Source organism: Chlamydotis macqueenii, chromosome 4 (assembly GCF_036417535.1).
Source record: "Chlamydotis macqueenii isolate bChlMac1 chromosome 4, bChlMac1.mat, whole genome shotgun sequence".
In the NCBI taxonomy this organism is placed as follows: Eukaryota; Metazoa; Chordata; class Aves; order Otidiformes; family Otididae; genus Chlamydotis; species Chlamydotis macqueenii.
The window spans coordinates 4383686-4404029 of record NC_141559.1 but is presented as its reverse complement, the minus strand read 5'-3'; the positions used below and the strand labels follow the sequence as shown (position 1 = coordinate 4404029).

Below are 20344 nucleotides of genomic sequence, written 5' to 3'. Positions count from 1 at the left end.
GAAGGTGTGACCCTGGCGCTACGCGCGTAGGAAACTTATAATCCGTTTCCACCCACCGCAGCTCTGTTTTGGCAGAGGCGGGCAAAGGGAAACGTGCTGCGGGCAAAGCATCCTTCTTTGCTTTTATTTTCCTTCCAGTAAATCAAGCAGTGTTCGCTGCGGCTCCGAAAAAAAAGCGTTGGTCCTCGGATTAAAAAAGCGAGCGGCAGGTAGCTGTGACGCAGGTTTTGCACAGTCACTGGACCCAACACACCTTAGGCCAACAGGGAGGGTGAAAGGTGGTAGTGTTTCTGCCCTGAATCTGGGGTTTCAGACAAGGCAGCGCCTTTTTTATAAAAGCCTGTTTATGCCGACTCCGTAAGAAGTTCAGACGGGAGGGCTGTCTCCAGAAGCTGCCCCCTCCCCTTTTGCCGGGTCCCAGGTGTTTGTCTTGGCAGGATGCGGCGTCTGCGGGGCTGGCGCTGGGATGTTAACTGGAGGGAACACAGAGCTCTTGATGCTGTTCAATAGGGCTTCTATTCCGTCAGCGGGGGACGGAGCTGTCGGCCACCTGTGATTGTCCAAGGGGGAGACGGGGAGACGTGAGAGTGGTGGGAGGGAGCCCAGGAGACTTTTTCTGCTCCTGCCGATAGGATGGTCAGAGGAAAGCGTTTCCTGGGAGGCGGCAGCTTGGCGTTGGTTTGGCTGCGGAGCCCTTTTGCTGCGGTTGTGGCGTGGTCGGCATTGGTGGTGGGTGAGATCACGGGTGACGCTAGCCGGGACCACGCGGGGCAGCGTGAGAAGCTCTCTTATTTTAACTTCCAGCACCTGGAGAATCTTCCAGGAGATGTTGCTGTGAGCCAAGCAAGCGATTTGTGGCCCCAAGTGAGAATAGATATCCCAGTTGTGACACTTGCAGATGCTGTACGTATTTCTGTTTTTTCTCGAGTCCATCTTGGGTTCTCTTACAGAATGCTGCTGGAAGGTGAGATGAGGGTAGACATGAAGATGGTGGAGGAAGCTCCTTCTAAGTGAGCTTGTTTCCTCTTTGAACACAGGCTGAGATCCTTTGTAGCTGTCGTACACGCTGACAGACCAGTGAAGGATGTCATTTCACAGACCTGGGTGTATTTGGGCCCTGCCCTTGGGTGGTTACGGTCCCCTTGTGCTGTGATGACAATTGCTCTGCGCAGTCGCGGGCTCTGGAAGTCTCGCTGCGTGTCTCGCAGAGAAAACTTGTCACTGTGTTTGCCCAGGGTGGGCTCCGTCGTTAGATTTAGATCTTCGAAGCGAGCAGGTTCACCCCCCTGGGCGTAGTCTCTCCCCTAAAACTGCCTTGTGCAGGCAGTTCTCCCCTTTCCCGCTGAACTCCTAGGTGCCCTTGGACTGGACGGTAACCGTCTGGCTCTTCCGCACGTGCCTGCTTCCACACATGCTGTGGTGAGAGCTGTGACCTTCTCATTTCTGCTCCCCTCCTAGGTAGGTCCACCTACACCGCCTGGTTTCTTTACTCCGTATTTGCTCCTGTGTGCTACTGAAGGGTCCCAGTTGGACCTTTCTTCTGCAGGGAAGGTGATTTTTGCATCCTCGGATCCCTGTGCTTATTGCTGATTTTTTTCCTTTGTGTAGCTTGCTCATCTCTTAACGAGGACTATTTCTGCAGCCCGGCTTCATACAGAGAACCTCCTGCTGCCAGCCTGCTTATTGTATTATGGACAACCTGCTCCGTTGAGAGATTAGTGCAGAGTCCTGGGCGTGATGTTGAATTTCAGTTTTTAAGCTTTTAATCTCCCCTGTTTCAAATCTTAACGTAACGTAACGACAACGACACAGTACGTGCTATTTCCAGATTACTCTGTGTTACGGAAGGGCGTGCGTATCCTAAGGTGCCGGTGGTACGAGTGACGATTCTCGTGTAGGGGCATGCAGTGAAGCTCTGTCCGTCACGTGTCCCTCAGGGTGCGGTGAAATCAGGTTGGACGAGTGACAACGGAATTGGTGAGAAAAGCTTGAAGAGAGCACAGAGAGCAGGTGTGGAGCGAGGATGACACAGGTCATCCTTGCGAGGGGTGTCCTAGAATGTGATCGCACTTCTGTCTCACCTAAGTAAAAAAGTGAAGATATTTTTAAAAAAACAACCCAAATAAACCCACGCCATGAGAGAAACCTGATGCAAGCAGCCTACAAAGCCAGCTTGGCAACAGAAGTGCTCTCAGCCCTTACGCTTTGCCCCGACGCGTGCCGCACCGGGCCGGGAGCAGCCGTGCCGCAGTTAGCGGATGTTTCAGTTTTGCCTTTCTGATTTGCCTCTAGCAGCCGTGCTTGGCCAGTTCTCTCACTGCTCAAAGCTGGCTTAGGAGAAACAGCTACTGATTAATGCCTCGGTTCCCCAGAGTGGCATGTCAGTGTTTTAAAAACGAGTTCTGTGTAGCACAGGGGCACTCAGGACGGCTTAAAGACATAATTTGTATTATTGTAGATTCATTACATCTTACAAATATGCAGGGTTTTCAAAATATAGGTAGCAGCTGAAATAGAATATTGTGGAGGTTAGCGCGTGCATAAGTGAATATAGCAGAAAAGCCACAAAAACAGAGATAAAAGCATTTTAATTATATTTATTAATAAATATGAGTCAGCTGTCTCAGCATTGCTCGATGGAAACGCAGGCGGCAGCCAGGCATGGAGCAGCGTTGGCGGGAGATGTGGAGGGGAAGAGGGAGCATTAACTCTGTCCCAGGAGGAGTGTGTGGGACGCTGCATCACTGAAACCGCCGTTCAGCCCCTTCTCTTGGTTGATATTGTCCTGTGGTTTTGGAGGAACCTCTGGATAAGCGGCAGGGTTTCCGTCCCCGCTCCGTGCTGGTGAGGTTAAGCGCTGCGGTCTCTCTGAGGACATGGAGCGTTGCAGAGTTCCCCAGAGAAGCTGACGCTGCGTAGCTGCGGTTGTGCTGGCCCTGCTGCTCCGGGGCAGCCGGTTCGGCTGCTGCACCGCACGGTATCACCCCGCTCGCGGGATCCCGCTGGGAAAGCTCCTTGGCCGGAGCCCAACAAAGCAGCTGGGGACGCTGGTGGGTCTGGTGTCCTGGCAGGCTGGACGCTGCTGTGAAGAGCTGACGGAGTCCGGTGAGAGACAGGAGGGAGCAGAGGCGGGACAGGACATGGGATGAGTAGGATGTGATCGGCGAGCCCAGTAGATAAGAGGTCTCAGCACTTGGGAAACCTAACTTTTGCCAAGCTTTTTCTATAGGCCGTTAGACAAACGAGCGTTTTGTAGATGAATTTGGCTCGATAATGGCCAGTGGTGTGACCCCGCTGCCTTGTAAAGGAACGCCTTTGCTTCCTGGCACGTGAGGGTGGGCTCTGTAAGCACCCCTGAGAATTCAGCGGCTTGCCCTTGTTGCAAACCACCAGAAACGGGGCATTGAACTTCCTCGGGTGCTTTTGAAAATCCCACCTGCGGTGCTGGCTGGAAGACTGACGTCAAATGTGTCCGTTCTTAGCGGTCACTCCACAGCTCTCCGTTGTGCGCTCTGAATGAACGGTTCTTTCCTCTCCTGCCGCTCGTGCCCCACACGTATTTGTAGGGAATAGTGTTCTCCCTTAAACGCTGTTGGTTTTGGCTCGGTAAGCGATTCACGAGTTTAACCTGCCCTTGTCGGTTGTTTTCTCAAGGCTTGATATTGTTTGTAATCCCCTTATTGTTGTCTGTGTCTTTTTGCATTTTAGGGAAAAAAAAAAAAAAGGCATTTTACTAGGTTTTGCTTCATCAGTCCGGTGAAGAACGCCTCGTTTGCCGTCCTCTGGGAAGTCCTCCTAGGTGGGCTGCCTGCGCCGGACTGGGTTTGGCCTTGCTCCCAGTTACCTTTTATTATGATCTCAGGCCGGGCTTGCTCCCGCGTCGGCTTAATCCAGCGGAAAGGTTTTCCCTCAGTTCGCTACGCCCTGTTACTTCTGAATGGGGGAGGACAAAAAGAGCTGCAGGGGCAAAATGATTTCATCGTCGCGGGTCGCTTAAAGACAACTCAAGACGTCGTGCGGTGAGGTGGGTGCACGCGAGGTGCTGGGCAGCCCTCCCGTGGGTTTTCCCCTCTGGCACCCCCTCTGTTGCCCTTTTCCAAGCGGGAGAAGTGAGGCGGTAGGAGAGCTGAGATGTTAATCCGCTTCCCCCAGGTCTCCGTCGGGGCTGGGTTTATTTTCCACAAAGGCTGCTTTTTCCTTTTTGCTAGTGCTGTGCTGTTCCCCTTTTCACGGTTTGAGAGTAACGAGGACGCTTCTAGGTAAACCTCACAGCAGCACAGCTTTCAAACCGCGTCCTTCAGCTGCTGGAAATGTTGGACATCGTTAATTTATGAGAAAAAGCCATTAAATTAATAGCATTCCAAGATTTCAGGCTACGCTTTCCTGTGTTGCTCCGTAAATGTGCTTTTGTGGAAAGAAAAATTTCCACCACATACTTGTTCCTTGAAAATCCACCGCAGCCTTTTCTCCAAGTGAGCCTTGAGAAATATTTGCTCTGAACACCTGCTTGCTTGGCTCTCCGGCTGCGGGGAGGAAGACGCTGGGCTGCCGGTCAAGTTCTCCGTGAAGGTGGACTCGACAGTGCAATGCCTGCTTGTGCCCCTCTGTCTCCATCCGTCTGGAACGTTCCAGGCTCTTTTTATTGGGGGGAGTCAGAATGGAAAGCAAGCTGGGTTCTGCGTTGGTGCTTGCTGTAGGCTGTTAAAATAGACCTGCGCCGTCCCTGTTGATTCTAAGCGTCATTTTCCAATGAAAGGAGAAAAAATTCAGTGTTTATTAAAATTTATCACCACGCTTCGTAAGAGAATGCCACGTTTTAACTGTTACGTGTTAGGTGTCAGAGGGAGCGTGTTAATATTTGTCCTGCTTAGCATGGAGGTGAAGCCAAGCAAGGGTGAGTATCTCCAAACTGTGGGAAAATTAATTATTCAAAAGTCTGTGAAATGTATTCAGCTTCCGCAGAGGTGAAACAAGATCTTACCTGCAAATGAAGCAAAGAGTAAATCAAGGCCACAAGGTGTGGAAGGGATTTTTCCTTCATCAGCCCTTCACGTGTGGCCCTTTGAAAATCCTTGACGAAACCACAATTGCCAGATAACCATTGTCTTATACTTGTAAATATGTTGTGTTTTTCTTCCTCTTGTGAACCATGCAGTTAGTTTAGCATGGTCAGGTGGAATGGGACGTAGCTTGGGGTGTTGTTCCTCCTAATCAGCAATGAGACCTTTAAAATAGGCAGGTTGTCAGCCTTCGGTTGTGAAAATGGAAACCGTGCTGGATGCTCGCGGGTTATTCTTCTGTTCCTGTAACAGCAAGGCACAGCCCTTCTCGGAAACACAATCGTGCCTCTTGCTTTGTAGGTGTAAGGCAGACAGGAAAGAGCAGACGCGTTGAAGCTGGGAAGTGCTTTGGGGTAGAGCCGCTTTCAACTCACAGGCAACGTTTTCATAGCAAATGAAGTTATTTGCAAAAAAAAATCTGTCTGCCAAGACAAGGTCTGCACCAGTAGCATAGCAACTGGAGGTACAAAACTTTGTTTTGCTCAGAAAAATGGCAGGCAAGTAAATGCAAAGGGGACTTGTTAATTCCCAATCTAACGATGGGTGCTGGACACATGTGATAGTAACAGCAACAACTGAGTTATTCCGACCAAAAATCTCGCTTGTCACTGCTGCTCTTGTGCTGAAAACAAAGGAAGAATGCAGTGTTTAGGTTTTTGTGGTTTGGCCAATATTTGAGGAAATTCATTAGCTGAAAATTTGAGTGTAGATGGAAGAAAACACACAGAGCGTGGAAAGCTTGCGATGAAGTACTGTGATTGTCTCCGCTGGATTTTATTTTGTATTTTTTTTGGTTCATACTTTGTATGTGTCTCTGGTTGCCTGTGGAACTGGTGCAGGTGGGATGAGAACAGGAAGTTTCGCACGCCGTGGTTTTTAGCTGAGCAGAGCTCACGCCTCCGCTCCAGAGCCACAAGCTTGCCGGGGTTTGCTGTAGGTTGCCCCGGCACGCGGATGCGCCCGCCGGCATCCTTGGTGCCCGCGCCCCTACAGAGGCTGAGCAGGACGGGGCAGGGCCTGCGGCATGGGATGGGGTGGGCATGGGGGACGCGCTCCGAGAGCCGGCCCCGCGTCAGGAGAACGTTGTACCGAAGGAGGGTTGTAAGGATAGTGCTTGTTAGTAGTTGCTCTGCTACTTTTTATACAAACATTTGTGTTCTGTATGTTAATGTCTTGGATAATAACTTGCAGATTCCTCAAAACACGTAACCCATTGGTGTTTTCCAGGATTTTCAAAGATTCCGTATCCATTTTTCCCCTGCGCGATGCGTTTGCTTTCGCTGGCTGTGCTGGAAAAGCTTAGCTTAGATACAAGCAGGGGTTGTTAAGTGGCTGTTTCCTGAGCGCACTGCCAGATTTCCTTTACCGGTCTTTACTGCGATTTATATTCTAGTGCCAGCAAAGAAATTTTTCCTCCTGAGCACGGGTCTCTCTGCCCTTAGGCTGGATTTAGGCAGGTGTGAGTTTAATGGTGGATGAGTCTGCCTTGTCTGCAGGCCTGTCCCACAGCTTTTACCGGCAGAAAACATGAAGAGGAAGGGTTCTGAGGAATTGTCGATAGCTGCGTAGATGCAGGACAGAGCAGCATGCCTCTGTTTAACTAAGAATCAGTGTGGCTTCTGCGCTCAGCGTGCCGTGCTTAGACAACATAATAGCCGTGCCCAGCCTACAAACGGTGAACTCCTGGGTGAGCTCGGTCTTAGCTGTGTTGTTGAAGGGGTGGTGTATCTCATACACATAGAGATCTTCTCCGAAGGCCTTTGAACAGTGCCCGCAGCCGGATGGATGTCCCCGGAGCGCAGAGGGGTGTCGCCTCTGGCACGAAGTCCGTGCAAAAGAAACCCAGCGGTCGTCTGAGCCTCACAGCACAGCAACGCGCTGGGTCTTCCGTGCTTCGTCCCTCTTGTTGTTTGTTTTTACAGCATCAGGCCAGGTCTCCAGGCTCTCAAATGACATTGGCGTGCTCTCTCTCTTCCTCACCAGGCTGGGATGATAAGAACTGATGAGGATGAATACTTCATTGAGCCTTTGGAACGCGGAAAGCAGATGGAAGAGGAAAAGGGCAGAATCCACATGGTGTACAGGCGGTCGGCCGCAGCGCAGCATCCCACCGACACGCTCCCCGATGTCCATGCAGAAGGTACAGTACCCTGCGTTGGTGATGTGCAGATCTGCTCCGGGTGACTCTAGCTTACGGCAGTTCGTACTGAGCCGTTTGAAAAGAAAGCGTTGAGCTGTTTTGCTGAAATACGCCGTCAGTCATGCGCACGGTTTCTCTGCCAAGGGCAGCGCACGTGTGCTTTTGTCTAGGAGAGCAGAACCCAGCCCCGAAGCGTTCTCGTCGAGATCCGTTGCAAAACGCTTGGGTTTTCCTCCCTTAAACCAAGGCCATAGTTTGCGCTGATTTGAGCAGGAACAAGTCGGAGCTGTACTAAGTTGGTAAGATACTGCGGGACGTGGGTTGTTAATAGAAATACTCGTGTGGCTTTAAACTGGGAAACGCTGTGTGAAAGCCTTCCTCCACGATGAAACGGGGCGTGCTGCGTTGCGTTCTCCCTACAAGAAGTTGGTTTTATTTGTAAGATACTATTGCCGTGAAAGCTTCCAACTTTATCTACACAGGGGGAGCTTTCAGCCTGACAGGACATCTGGTATTCCTGCAGGATTTTATAACGTTTGGGGATTTGTTGGACGTTTTTCAGGCAGTTGGACAGAAAGAGCATACGAGTCCTGCGTCAAAAAAGCTACCGGCTTAAGATCAAGGTTTTAGTAACGATCAGTTACTGGTCCATGTGCTGCGTTCTCGTAGAGATAAGCACACATCTATCATCTGTCTGCTTCTCTTTCCAGGTTCTCTTTATTGCAGTTATTTCTGATGGTGTTTTGCGAGCTTTCTTAGAAATCTGGGTTTCTGGAGGAGATTAGGATGCCTCAAGCTACTGGATGGTGTGGGCTCAGCCTTTCCGCTTCCGCAGCACGAAGCAGCAGCCTGTGCCGATCCCTTTTTACGGTATCCATGGCTATGGACAGCCTCCCTGGGGAATGACGGCGTGTGGCCTGCGCCACCGTGTTGTTTTCATCGTTGGCTTTGTCTAGAGCTTGGTTTCCTTAGAAGGGCGTTATGTGAAACACCCAAGAAATTAGATGGGAAAGCCTGCCTCGTTCTTTTGAGGAATGCTCGAGGATGAGAAACTTGGTAACGTTTATGGGCAGGCCTTGGTTTTCTCTCTAAGTGAAAACACTTAACAGAAGATGGGAAGAAATGTGAATGTTCAGACAGAAAAGTGATAAGACAGCACATGCTGCTTTTTTTTCCCCCCTCTTCTTTTTTTCTTAATTTTTTTTTTTTTTTTAAATTTCATCATCTCTCAAGTTAAGGAGCTAGGAAAATATACCGGAGGCTGAGTGTTTAAAGAGATGATGCAGATATCCTTTGAACTGGTGGGTGCCTCTTGTTGTGTGTGCGCACAGCCAATTTAAACTTCAGATGTGGATAATTTTCCGTATCTTGGCAGACTGGTGGCAGGAGTGGTAATTTGGATTTCATGGGTAATCTGTCTGCTGATTCAAAGGGTCTTGTTTTACTGTGCCTCTTGGAACCTCATCTTTCTTCTGCGAGTGTGAGGCAACGCAGGGACCTGCAAGAAGCAGTAGGTTAGTGTTAAAACCATTTTTAAAACCAACCACCTGACTGGCCCCTGCGGTCTGAGTTGCGCTGGGTGTTGCAGGTTTGAAGTGCTGAGCCTGGGTTGGCCCTTCTGGACAGGGGAAGCTCTTCCTCTTCTGCAGAGCAGCAGCCAGAGCTCCCTCGGGAAGTCCCAGCTGTGGAAAACCACTTAAACGTAGTAGGATGTGACACGGCATCAACAAACGTCCAGTGGGTTTCTCCCCTGGGAACAGAAAAGCCTCTTGGTTATTCTTCCTTGTGAAGAACTGAGTCACACGAAAAACCGTGTGAAAACTGGTCGGCTCAAGATGTTTTAGTGAAATCATGACCCGGAACACGAATACTCATACCACATTGTGGTATGTCCTAATTTTTATGTGTACTGTCCTAATTTTGGTCTGAATGTGAGAAAATGATTGCAAATTCATATCTGTGCTCAGAAGTGAGGTGGAGTCAACCGTCACGGACCTGGTAGGAGAGCGTGGACGAGCAGGTATGTGCTTACAGCAGGCAACGGTGAGTTGAGACAGGCTGCTCGGAGAATAACCCTGTGCTGAAGTGTTACAACTTCAGCGTCATCTGTGTCTGCTACCGGATCACAAAGGCAGTTTATGCAAGGTTTTACACTGCTGCTGAAAATACTTTTGAGTAGCTGCTATACCGTAGAAGCCGTATGAGAAGCTCTGTGGCTCCGCATCCCCTGCTAATGCGGCCAGACCTTGTGGGGCAGCAGTTTGTGGAATGCCACCGAGCGCATGCTCTGCCGTAGCATTTCACTGCTCCGTAGGATGGCTTGTCTGGGGAGCAGAGAATGCCCGGGCGTTTGTTTTTTAAACATCTGGGATGAGCATCTGGTTAGGTGTAGTCTGGAAATCCTCTCAGAGAGCAGGAGGATCTCTAGAGTTCTTCATGGGTGTAAGTACGCACGACTGTCTCCTAACGGCTTTCCCAGGAGTGCCCTGGGATGGTACTTGGTAAGCTCGACTTCAAGTCTTGATCCTAAAAACACTGAACATCTGTGCTTCTCATTTTACTTGAGTAGTACAGGTACTCGCGATCAGCGTTCACGGCATGAGTGTTATTCCCAAATATTGTCTATTAAAAAAAATATATATTCTTAAGGGCAAAAAGAGACAAGGATCAAAAGACTCGGTATTGAGGATGAAGGGTCTGGGGGACAGAGAGCGAATGAGGTATGCATACGGAGCTGGAAAAACTAGAAGAGTGCGTGAGGCTGTCATGTTAAAGCATCATTTAAATAAATCTTCTAAGATTTTATCACCAAAATAGCTTTTCACTTAGGAACGGAAAGAACTGCTCTCTGGAGAAGCCACAGTTGGAAGGTTTTGAAGGGGTAATGATGATATCATTCTGTCCAGAGGGCATGAAAAGAATCCGTTCTCCTTTGTTCATAAGCTGACAAACACCCCCGAGACGTGTGAGCGTTAACCTTATTCCTTGAAAGCATCCAAGAAGCAGTAGAAACAAAGAGCTGCCGAGTTTAGAATCAGATTTGCACCCAGGAGGCCTTCTGTGCAGATTCTACTGAATGACTCAGAAGTATGGTCAAATGGAACCCAAAGTGTTTCTCAGAAACGTAAAAGCCCCATCCCAGTCCACTGGAACCAGCGAGGAGGCTCAGATTTACGTCAGTGGGCTGATGAGGCAGGTTTTGGATCGTGTTGTGCCTGAGGTCGATTCATCTTTCCTCCTGTTCACTCGTTTTTTTTTTTTTTCCATCCTCTTTCTTTTCATACAGTATAACGATGACAACCAGCCCTCAGCCTGGAGGTCACACGGCATGTTCATGTAGTCAGAGTTTCCCTGGTTTATTTTCCTCTTCTCATCATGGTATTTTTTAAATGACAACCTATTCACCCGGAGAGCACTTCAGATGAAAGTATGTCTGTAATTACTTCCTACCAGTGGGAAACGAGGAGTAGGAGCCTTTATCTCCCGGCTTCCTTTCAGAATTTTCATTTTCCCTAAAGAACCAGAGTGCTTGTGTGGCTGATGGGGTTGCCATGGCACTGGGTTCAAGTGTCTTTGTCCCAGGTGGGAAACATGTAGGAGGAAGAAATGATTTGGGAATTGCTCCTGGTTGCCTGGGAATGAAACCCTGGAATAGACCGTAGAAGAATGGGAAGACTGTTGCCTCTTCGGAGACCTCCCTCCGCACTTCCCCAGGCACATTAGTGTTTCTTAGAGACGTGGTCGTGCCAGGAGGTGTCCGAACTCGTTCTCAGCAGAATTTCTCATGACCTGTGTTCTGGTGGAGGATATTTCAGATACTTCACAGCACACCACACAAGTTTGTGCGTCAGTAATAACGGGAAAGATGGGACCGATTTCTGTGGAGGCTTAGTACACCGCGTTTTGTAACGTGCTCCGTTATTCTTGTCTAAGTTATACTGGTGGCGACTCATCTAAAGACATCCTGCCTCTTTGTCCAGAACTGCTAGAGCTTTTGCTTTCAAATCAGCCTTCTTCCATAGAATTGAAACTTAGGAAGACTCACTGAGGTTCTTGATTGGATACTCGTTTGTGGGGTCAGGTTTTTTTCTTTTTTTTTCCGGTAACGGTTGCTTAGTCAAAGGAAAGGTGGTAGTCAACCCAATACCTTTCAAACAGAAACGGCACAGCATGGTACAAACGAAAATAAGTATTGGTGATGGATGTATTTACAATAAATGCAAGGAGAAAAGAGAAGGGATCTAAGGAGGAGACAGAGTGGGAGGGAAAATAATGAGAAAACCATCAAGCACTTTTTGAAGTGGAAGTGGATGAGTAATGTCTTTGAGTGCAGTGGAATTACAGCCCTCTCCAGGGGTTTGAGTGTGTGTTTGCAGCGCCGACGGATGTGTGCTCAGCCTGATGAGGCATAACCTGAACTAGATTTAACCTCCCTGGTGTTGGCTATTGGTGTCGGTCAGTACAACTGTGGAATCAACCAGTCACCCCAAAATGTCAGCAAGAAGCTCCATGTATTACTGGGTCCTGCAGAGCCAGTGTTGCTTTGGTCTCAAACCAGAAAGCTTTTGGTGGTCGTGGCCCAGGACACGTGTCCTCCCTACACTTTTGTACTGAGGGCGAGCCCCTGGTGGGGTTTCGGATCGGCTTTCTTTGCCATCAAAGTCCACAGCCAGGCTTGGCCCGCTTGTCCTCAGGTTTGGGATTCATCTTGTACTTAGAAAACATCTTTGTTTTAGTCTTCCCTGTCTCTCCTCTCTTTTTTAATCATGTCTGTCACCAGACACCTACGGGGAGACTGGACAGTTGGGTCTGGAGGTGGCGTAGTGAGGTGTCTTCCCTCCCAGGTCAAGCCCGCTCCGTCACGTATTTCCTACGGGTAACGTGCTGGGCGGTGCGATGCAGCAGTTAGTTGCCAGAGCTCAGTGATGGTGCTGGCGCCTTCCTGTACGCAGTCATTTATATCCAAACATAAAAATCCAATTCTTCCCTTAGATGAGCATCTAAAATCAGTGACGTGAACGGAGAAAAATTAAGGTGCTTGTGTGCAAACTGTGACTTCGATGCCATCTTCCGAGCTGTCTCTCGGTTCCCTTTGTGCGCAGATCTGTTGGGCTCAGCGGTTCATGGAATCGAAGCACCGTGACTCGGCGGTTGTGTTTTCGATGTTTCCGAGGATGGAGATCCCACAGCCTTGCTGGGCCCGTGCTCCAGTGTTTCATTTTTTGTTTCCCCCTTCCTGTCTCACTGGAATTTCCCTTCCTTCAACGAATGTCCGTTACCTCTCATCCACTCAAAACTTTCTGAGCGGTAACGGTCACTGTATCCAGAAATGCAGTGAGGTCGTTGGGTGTTTCCTGGCAGATCCAGCACCCAGCCTTGGCTTTTCACTATTGAACGTTAAATGTTCTATTAATATACAAAAAGCGTTTGCGTTAATCATAACTGGGCGTGTTAGCTGGGCTGAAAAGCGTAGGTAGTTAACGAGCGGGGAACATAATCTGCTGTAATCAAGCAGGAGGTCTGTGGCAAAGCGAGGAGTAGGAACGTATTTGCTATGAATATTCATCCCTCGTTTTGGGAAGAGTTGCGAGATTTAATAAGTTGTATCCAAGTTATATTCAAGGTACACCCAAGAAATCGTATTCATCAAGTTCCCTGCTTAAGGCCTGCTGCGCTGCTTGTCGGTGAGGCCGGGGTAACGAAGCGAAGGCCTCCTCGCTGAGAAAAAGCTTGTGAAATGTTTTTAAGGAGGAGACTTGAGCAGGAACGGATCAAGAAGCGCTAGGAAGGACTGCTGCACTCCGTCTGCGTCGGGAGGTTGCGCTTCCCTCCCGATGGCGGGAGTAGGGGCATCCATCTGGTAAAGTCGTCTTCCGTTCTTGGCAATAACAAAGGAAAATTATGCTTAAATTAAACCGAGGCATCAAGGCTTGATTCCAGCCGCAGGCACCCAACGCCAGAGTAGTAAAACACGCAGAAATCTGTATGAAGGGAAAATTGAAAAAAATGGAGCGAGATCAGTGCGTGCAGCTCGCGGCCATCGCGAGGCCTGTACAGGTCCCAACAAAACTGCTTACGCCCCCAAACGACGGCGTCGTAGGACCGCGCTCCCTAGCCCAGGTGAGGAGCAGCTCCTTTCTCCCGCGGAGTTCCACCGGCTGCGTGCGAGACGGTGAAAAACGCGCTGAGGTTGAGGGTGAGGCGGCCGTGGGAGCAGAGGGACCGGGGTGGCGTCACCCGCCTGCCCGTCCCCTGTCCACTCGTCTCCGCCTCTGAAGCCGCGTGCGTACCGGGACAGTCTCGCTCCGAGGAAAGACGCTCGTGGGAAGCAGAAGAGTTTCCTTATCAAGATGAATTTGTGTGAATTAGAGGTCAGGAAGACAAGGAAATGAAACCTCCCACAGCTTGCAGGGGCTGACGCTCATGTCAGGGTTTCTCGTGTGCATCATGCACATTTAGTACTGAGACACGATACGCGGAGAGCACCAAGAGACTTCTGCTGAAAGAAAAGATCCTTTTTTAATCAGTCTGCATTCTGCAGTGGACTTTTTTGACCTATGTCTTTGATGGGAAAATGAATTAAAATGTGGTCGTTGCTATCGTAGTATAAAATGGTGATTTTCATACCATATGACTCGCTGCATTTTCTTCCTCCAAGTCTTACGCAGCTTTGGCGTTTTTCCCCGTTGTGAGACACCTGGATTCAGTGGATCTGTCACTCGGTGTATTTGTTAGAGAGATTTAGAAATGCAGAAACAGGTGAGAATCCAATCTGAGGGGGAACTAGGCGACTTAATTCAGTTTCTGTCTTAAAAAAATTCTGGATATGATGTAGTCGTGCTTCATTTGTAATGGAGAAGAAGGAAAATCGCTCTTGTGTCTCTGAGCGACGTGGGTGCTTGCAGAGACTGGCTGGCGGGCGGTGCGCCGCCGTTCCGTCGGATCGTGGCGTGGTTTGAGTTGGAAGGGATTTTGGGAGGTACGTATCCTCTGCCAGGGCCACGCGGGGTTCCTGCACGGTACCTCCTGCCGTACGGCGCGTGTTGCGCCGAGGTGTCCCCCAAACTTCAAGCCACGCTTCCGTGCATCCCTCCAAAGTGCTGCGTAGTGATGAGTAAGAGTGAACTCACCGTGTGCGTCTTACGCGGGGTGGCACGGTGCCGGGGAACCGAAGCTGACAGGGATACGTGCGGAAATGGCTAACGTGAGAACCTCGTGCTCGCCGTTGATCTCGCTCCCGGCGGGCCAAGTTTCTTCTGATCCCTTTCTGGGTTACTGGAGCACGTAAATCTTTCCAAAATGCAGTAGCGAAGCACCGCGGAGTAACAGCATGACCCAGCTGTTGTTTGCTGTGAAAACAGCGGGGCTTTCGTGCCAGCATGCCTTGCCTAGTAATTCTGTCGAGTGTTCTAATAACATGGGATGAGATCGTCAAGATAGCTAGGATTCTGGAGGTCATTAGCAGACACGCAAGGCTGAGCCTGCAGTTCGAGCTGGAAAAGAGCAAATTGCTATCTAAGGGCAGCTGGCTGCTCGCGCCGTAGCGACGGGGAGAGGCTGACCGGTGGGAAATCTGGGTCAGATTCTGTGGTTTGGGAGGAAAACCCAGCGAGCGATGCAGGGCTTTGCTGGCCCGTACCTGCAGGAGCAGCCAACGAAAGCTTTTGGGTCGTGTGTCTTCCTTTGCGGTATGGCTGGCAGTGTCTTTTTTTTTTTTTTTTTTTTTTTTTTTTTTTTTTAAAAACGTTCCCTGGAAAAATCTGAGGATGTGTCTGGAGGAGAGAGAGAAGTAGCGGCTTTGGAGTCTCAGCGCCCCACCCAGGTAACAGGCAGGCTGCTCCGCCTGGAAAGGCCGGGAGTGCCGGAGCGCGCGTTTGTCCCAGGAGCGAAGTGACTCGTCAGGCTAACGAAGGTCTGTCCTCACGTTTCTTCTCTGCCTCTCTAAGGTGGGGAAAAACGAGTGTGTGGGGCTTAGCGCGTGCGGTTCAAACACCTTCCTCATACTCCAATATTTGCTTACGCTGGGCTCGCGACTCACAGCTGTGAGTAAAAACATAAAAGCTCTCCGTTCTTCGGTTAATGGCAAGGGACTCTCCATCAGGTGGCAAGATCTTCCTCCTTCCCCCATATTTCTGCCCAGCTCTGGGCCCAGGCGCCCAGTTGGGGGTGTGTTTTCTTCCTTTATCTGAAGGTTGATGTTGCCCGGCGTTGTCACAAGCGACGGCACGGATGGCACGCTGCGACATAGGAGAGCTGGGAGCTCTGGAAGTAGCTTGAGCAGAAGCACTGAGGGTGGCTGCAGCCTCCTCTGCCAGGTATCACAGTCCTTGCTGTCCTCTGGAAGAGTTTTATTTTAATTTTTAAAAAATATAATAATTGTCCAGAATGGCTGGCCCTGAGGAGAACGTGATTTTGAGGTGGTGTGCCCCTTGAAAAGAAAGAAAAAACACCCACCAGACATTTCTGGCAACAATCAAACCTGCTGCCTTGTCTCTCCAGCTCTCCTTCAGACAGCTGAGCACTCTGAATCTCCCATTTTTCGTAGCAGTAACAGGTACTCAGGTGGCTGGGCTGGCTCACCGCGGGGATGGGATCTGTTCTTTGCCCTCCGGCCTCCAGAGGTTCCCTCCTGAGGTGGCTTCGCGAGGGCTACCTGGGATGTCTGCTGCCCGTCGGGAATAAGGCGAGAAGCAGTCCCAGAGAAGGCCGTTTACAGGGGAAGCTTGAATAAATGACGTAGCTGCAACTCTATCAAAAGGTTTTTTAAAATTTAAGTTGTGAAGAAATTGTTTTGTCCAATAGGGAAAGATTTTGGGATTCTTGAAGAAGAAATGTGAGTGTAACAATTTCATTTTATCGAGAACTTGAGAACGTATGACTTTCAGAACTGAAAGCAGCTGAAAACACAGCGCAGGTACCTCTTCAAAGCACGTCAGCGTTGCCTTTCTTGTAATACAGAACATGTTTGGTGCCTGGTGCTTTTTGTCTTTGTTGATTTATTTTTCACGTAGGTCTTGAACTTCCTGACTGCGCCCAGCTAGAAATTAGCGTCTCCTGCTTCTTCCATTTTTGGGTGTAGGTTTGCATTTGGTCTTTATTGAGCATCTGTGATTTGATGATAAAGATTCTTTGTGGGTTTTTTTCACTTGCGTAGGGCAGAAAGGAAGGCCTTCAGCATTTTTTTTTTCTGCAAGGCCGGTTCTTTGAGCTTTTTATTTCCTAAACTATGCGTACAAACCATGGTATGCGTACCGCAGCCCACTTGAAAGCGGTACGCGGGGTCTGCCACCCTGAGAGCCGTCCCGGGCAGAGCTGGACAGCCGAACCTGAGCGAGCGGAGCTGGGCAGCACCTGCCGAGGAGGAGGAGGCTCTGGAAAATCCCCGCCGAAGAGGTTTCAGGTTGAGTGGAATGCAGGTTTTCTCCAGGTTTTCTCACAACACAGAGTGAATATCTCAAGCTTAACTTGAAAATCACACCGTTGAACGTTTCTGGATGCGTGAAGTCCAAGACACTTGGTCCTTCACACCCATGAGGTTTTGGGCATCAGATGTCATCCGCTTGATTTTTCTCTAGATTGTCGAAAAGCCTCTGTTGCTGGGTTTCCACACGTGACCCCTTTCATGTGGAAGCTGTGTTGTTTCTCAGCTGCTCCGAGTTCCACGTGTCAGCTATGGCACGCGTGTTTTCCTCCTGCACGTGTTCTTTTCTCTTGATAGGCTACCTGCGTTGGGCTTCCTTTATTATTCACCAGAGCTCCCTTCGCCGTATTTCTGGAAAATTCAGCTGGCGCATCTAGACGGAGAGTAATTCCGAGCATGTGTGTTGCTTTAGCTTAATCTGTGGCAAAAGCTGTTTTGAAACTCCCTGAAAAATACCTTACAGCGCGAGGGTGGCTAACTGTGCTCTGGGTTGTGAATGGAACAGAACTGGTGTCGTCACAGATTGTATAGCTGGTAGCACCAGAGGTGGTGTTGATTTGCAGCAAAAGCCCTGGATTTCTGGTTTTAGATCTGCGGTAGCAACAGAAATCCAGCTCACCAAATAATTGATTACCTTTTTTTAAATGCTCAGTGTTAATCGGCAGTCAGTGAGTGTCCGTGTAATTCATCTTGATCACTGCCGTAAGAAGTCCCTGCCAAGAAGAAGTAACAGTATATTTTCATTGCTTCCAGCCCTCAAAGCTTCCAAGTTCCTGATGCCCAGAACATTCACTACTAGGAGCAATAAGAAACCTCCCTTCAGTTAGCAGTTGCTCTTTGACAGGGAACACAAGGTGAGATAAATAAATTCAAAGAATCTGGTGTTTGGGGGACCGGCAGTTCAGCTCACTAAGTGTTTTGGTGGCTGATTGTACGCTAACTTAATTGGACAAGGGCCGACGAAGTTCTGAGCTCCGCAGATCTGCTTCGTTTGCTGTTTAGTCAAACGTGCTTTTTATTTTTGCTGGCGAGACAGCCCCATCATTCATATTTATTTTTTTACATCTGAAGTTTGTCGAGCCTCTTGGAAAAATATGACAATGAAAGACATCTGGGCATCCCATCCACTCTCTTTGGAAACATCTGCGTCGTTATTAGGAACTTCTTAGCAGCGCTGCGGCGAGCAGATGCCTTCCCATTCTGTCTCCAGGCTAATTCACAGTTGCTGGTAGCGAAAGAAATTTGACAGGCCCTAAACCCCCAGTTCCGGTTTATTGACAGGGCTTTTGAACACCAGGATGCCTCAGCGTTTGTTCCTGTGTAAAGAATAAACTCGTGGTGTTTGTGAGGGGACGTGATGGAGAAAAGCCGGCAGTGTCTCATCAGGTTAGTCCTTGTCTGTAGCCGCAGGATTCTAAAAACTCAGCGCTTGTGTTCCTGAATCCTTGCCACGCAGGCTGGTTCACCGCTGTTGGGCAGCTGTAAGGCTCCTTGTGAACCCGCCACCCTCTGTCTCGAGCTGCCCTTTCTCCGTTTTTAAAGCCTGAGGAAATCTGCATTAATACAAAAAAATCCCCAGTCAGTCTTTCCTCGCTTAGTAAGGGAGAGCTGCTGAATCGTGGTGGCTACACCTGGAAGACATTATTTGGAGAAGTTTGCCTTTAGCAGGCCGCATACGCTGAGTCACGGCGCTAGCGGCACAAGCAGCTGTGCCGTTCTAGTAGAGAGCTTTCGGTTCAGCGAGGCTTTCCGGGGTGCTCTGTCCACTGGCCGCCCGTGGGTCTCTCCTTCCTTCGCTTGTTCAGTGCCTCTGAGCTTCTCCCGTCGCGATGACTCACACCGTTTGTTAGGCACCGCGGAGGAGGACTTCGGTTTGTTTTAACCCCGTTACCTGGCCTTTTTATTTCATCCACCCTGTCTCCTATGTTAGGAGAACATTCTTCAGCTTTTCTTTGGTTTTTTCGGGTTTTATATCGATCTTGCTTATCCCTCCTCGTGGTCTCTTCCAGCCCAGAGGGAATTACTCCATTCTTCCTCCCGCTCTGTAAGCAATTCCTTCTTTGTGGCCGTCCCCGCCGCCCTCACTCCCCATCCTTTGGGTGCAGTTGTTGTGGACGGCTGCTCGCCATGGGTTTGTGCGGCGGTACCGAGTTTTGCTCCCATGCCTTTCGTAACAATGGGTGTGGTTTTTACTCATCAGTTGAACCCCGTTGTTTTTGGGGAACGCTCCCTGCTGAATTCAGTCTCCCTTTTCGGAGTGACCCTAGGGACTGACGCTGCGTGTGTGTGCCTTCTGCTCCGCTTTCTCCGTGTACGAGTTCTCACCTGCCAGCGTCTCCTCTCAGCTCTGGATGAGACCCACGCCTTTCCGTGGGGCTGCCCTCGGAAGCCAACTGGGGTAAGTGTTTCAGGCTACGGATTAAGAGAGACTTACATTACGGCAAAATCTTCCTTTGAATCATTACAACTGAGCGCAAATTCTGAAGAGAGCAGCCTGGTTTGTCCGTGAGCTCTTAGCACCCTGCGTGTTTTCATTCGTAACCTCCAGACCTCTCAGGCGTTCTGTTTTAAAGCGGACTCGTTCTCCTCACTGAGGGGCAGGATCCACACTGGTTCCTCATTAACGACGTGAGTGGCGCTGTCAAACTTCCTGCTTTTTAGGAAATCCCTTCGTTAATAGATACTTGACCTTTTTCTCGTTGAAAACCGAGGCCTCGTTTGTGCAGAGCAGCGTGTTTTGGTGGTGCACCCCCTTGCTCTCTTTACGTGGTGGTAGCGGAGAACGGCTTCATACGTATTTTTGTCGTTATCTTGGACGGTATCACGGTGCATGTGCTGTTTGGAAATAGCTCGGGTTTGGAGACGTTTGTTGGTCTTGGAATGCTGACTTACAGTGCATTTATGGAAAAAAAAAAAAAGTAGGAACCTGAGTTCAGCAGCATTCAGTGATAGTTTATAGTTGGAGCTTTTCCTTTATATTTATGCCAGTGGAATTTTGAAAAATGGCTGGAATTCCACGTGGCGCGAAGATGAGGCTTATTAGCGGTGACTGACGCTTTGATGCATTTTTAAAAATTGATAATATTCGCCGTCATGCCGCCTCTGCGCTTCGGCTGTATGGGTTGCTGCTGTTGCCTCGCCGTTTTAAACAGCTTTTTTTCCAGCTTTGGTTGTTAGCCTTACGTTACTCACCCTACCATCCTCCTTCGGGGATCCGGCCAGTGCGACCACGCTGTCAAATCCTAATCCGGAGCAGAGATAAGCCGGCCTTTGTCTTAGGTAGGAACTGAATCCAAGCTGAAGTCTGTATTTTTGGATGACAGCAGTGAAATTATATGAAGTCTTGCAAAAGCAAGGAGCAGGAATAGTGTATGGACCTGCTCAGGTCATGTCTGCCTGACTCACTCGAGGTGGGTGTTTTTCGAGATCAACTACTCCCAGTTTTTAAAGTAAAAAGAGAAAAATTGCTTTCATATAACTTACAATCTCAGTTCACTTCTAGATCTAGCAGTACTCTTTCCTAATATCACCCACCTTTGTTTTGTGTAGGTTGAGTCCTTCGCTTCTCTCTGTGTTGAGGTGCAGCAGTCCGGAGATAGAGAAGTTTGGCCATTGTCAGAATTTAGAATTTAATCAAGGGTGAAAGCTGGGTTATAATACACCTCTGCCTGGAGCGGCACACGGGCACGGCCTTGTTGGCGGCTGGAGGGGAGCGGGGAGGGA

The 20344-nt window shown here is 49.4% G+C and overlaps 1 protein-coding gene across 2 annotated transcripts in view; it reads left to right on the top strand.

Annotated features, from left to right (window-relative positions):
* The window catches only part of ADAMTS3 (ADAM metallopeptidase with thrombospondin type 1 motif 3), a 77795-nt gene that overhangs the window by 20184 nt on the left and 37267 nt on the right, over positions 1–20344 (top strand). For both annotated transcript variants that reach the window (XM_086746895.1, XM_086746897.1), the window contains exon 4: positions 7044–7200. In XM_086746895.1, coding sequence (XP_086603021.1) covers positions 7044–7200 — 157 coding nt within the window. The remainder of the gene's footprint in view (positions 1–7043; positions 7201–20344) is intronic.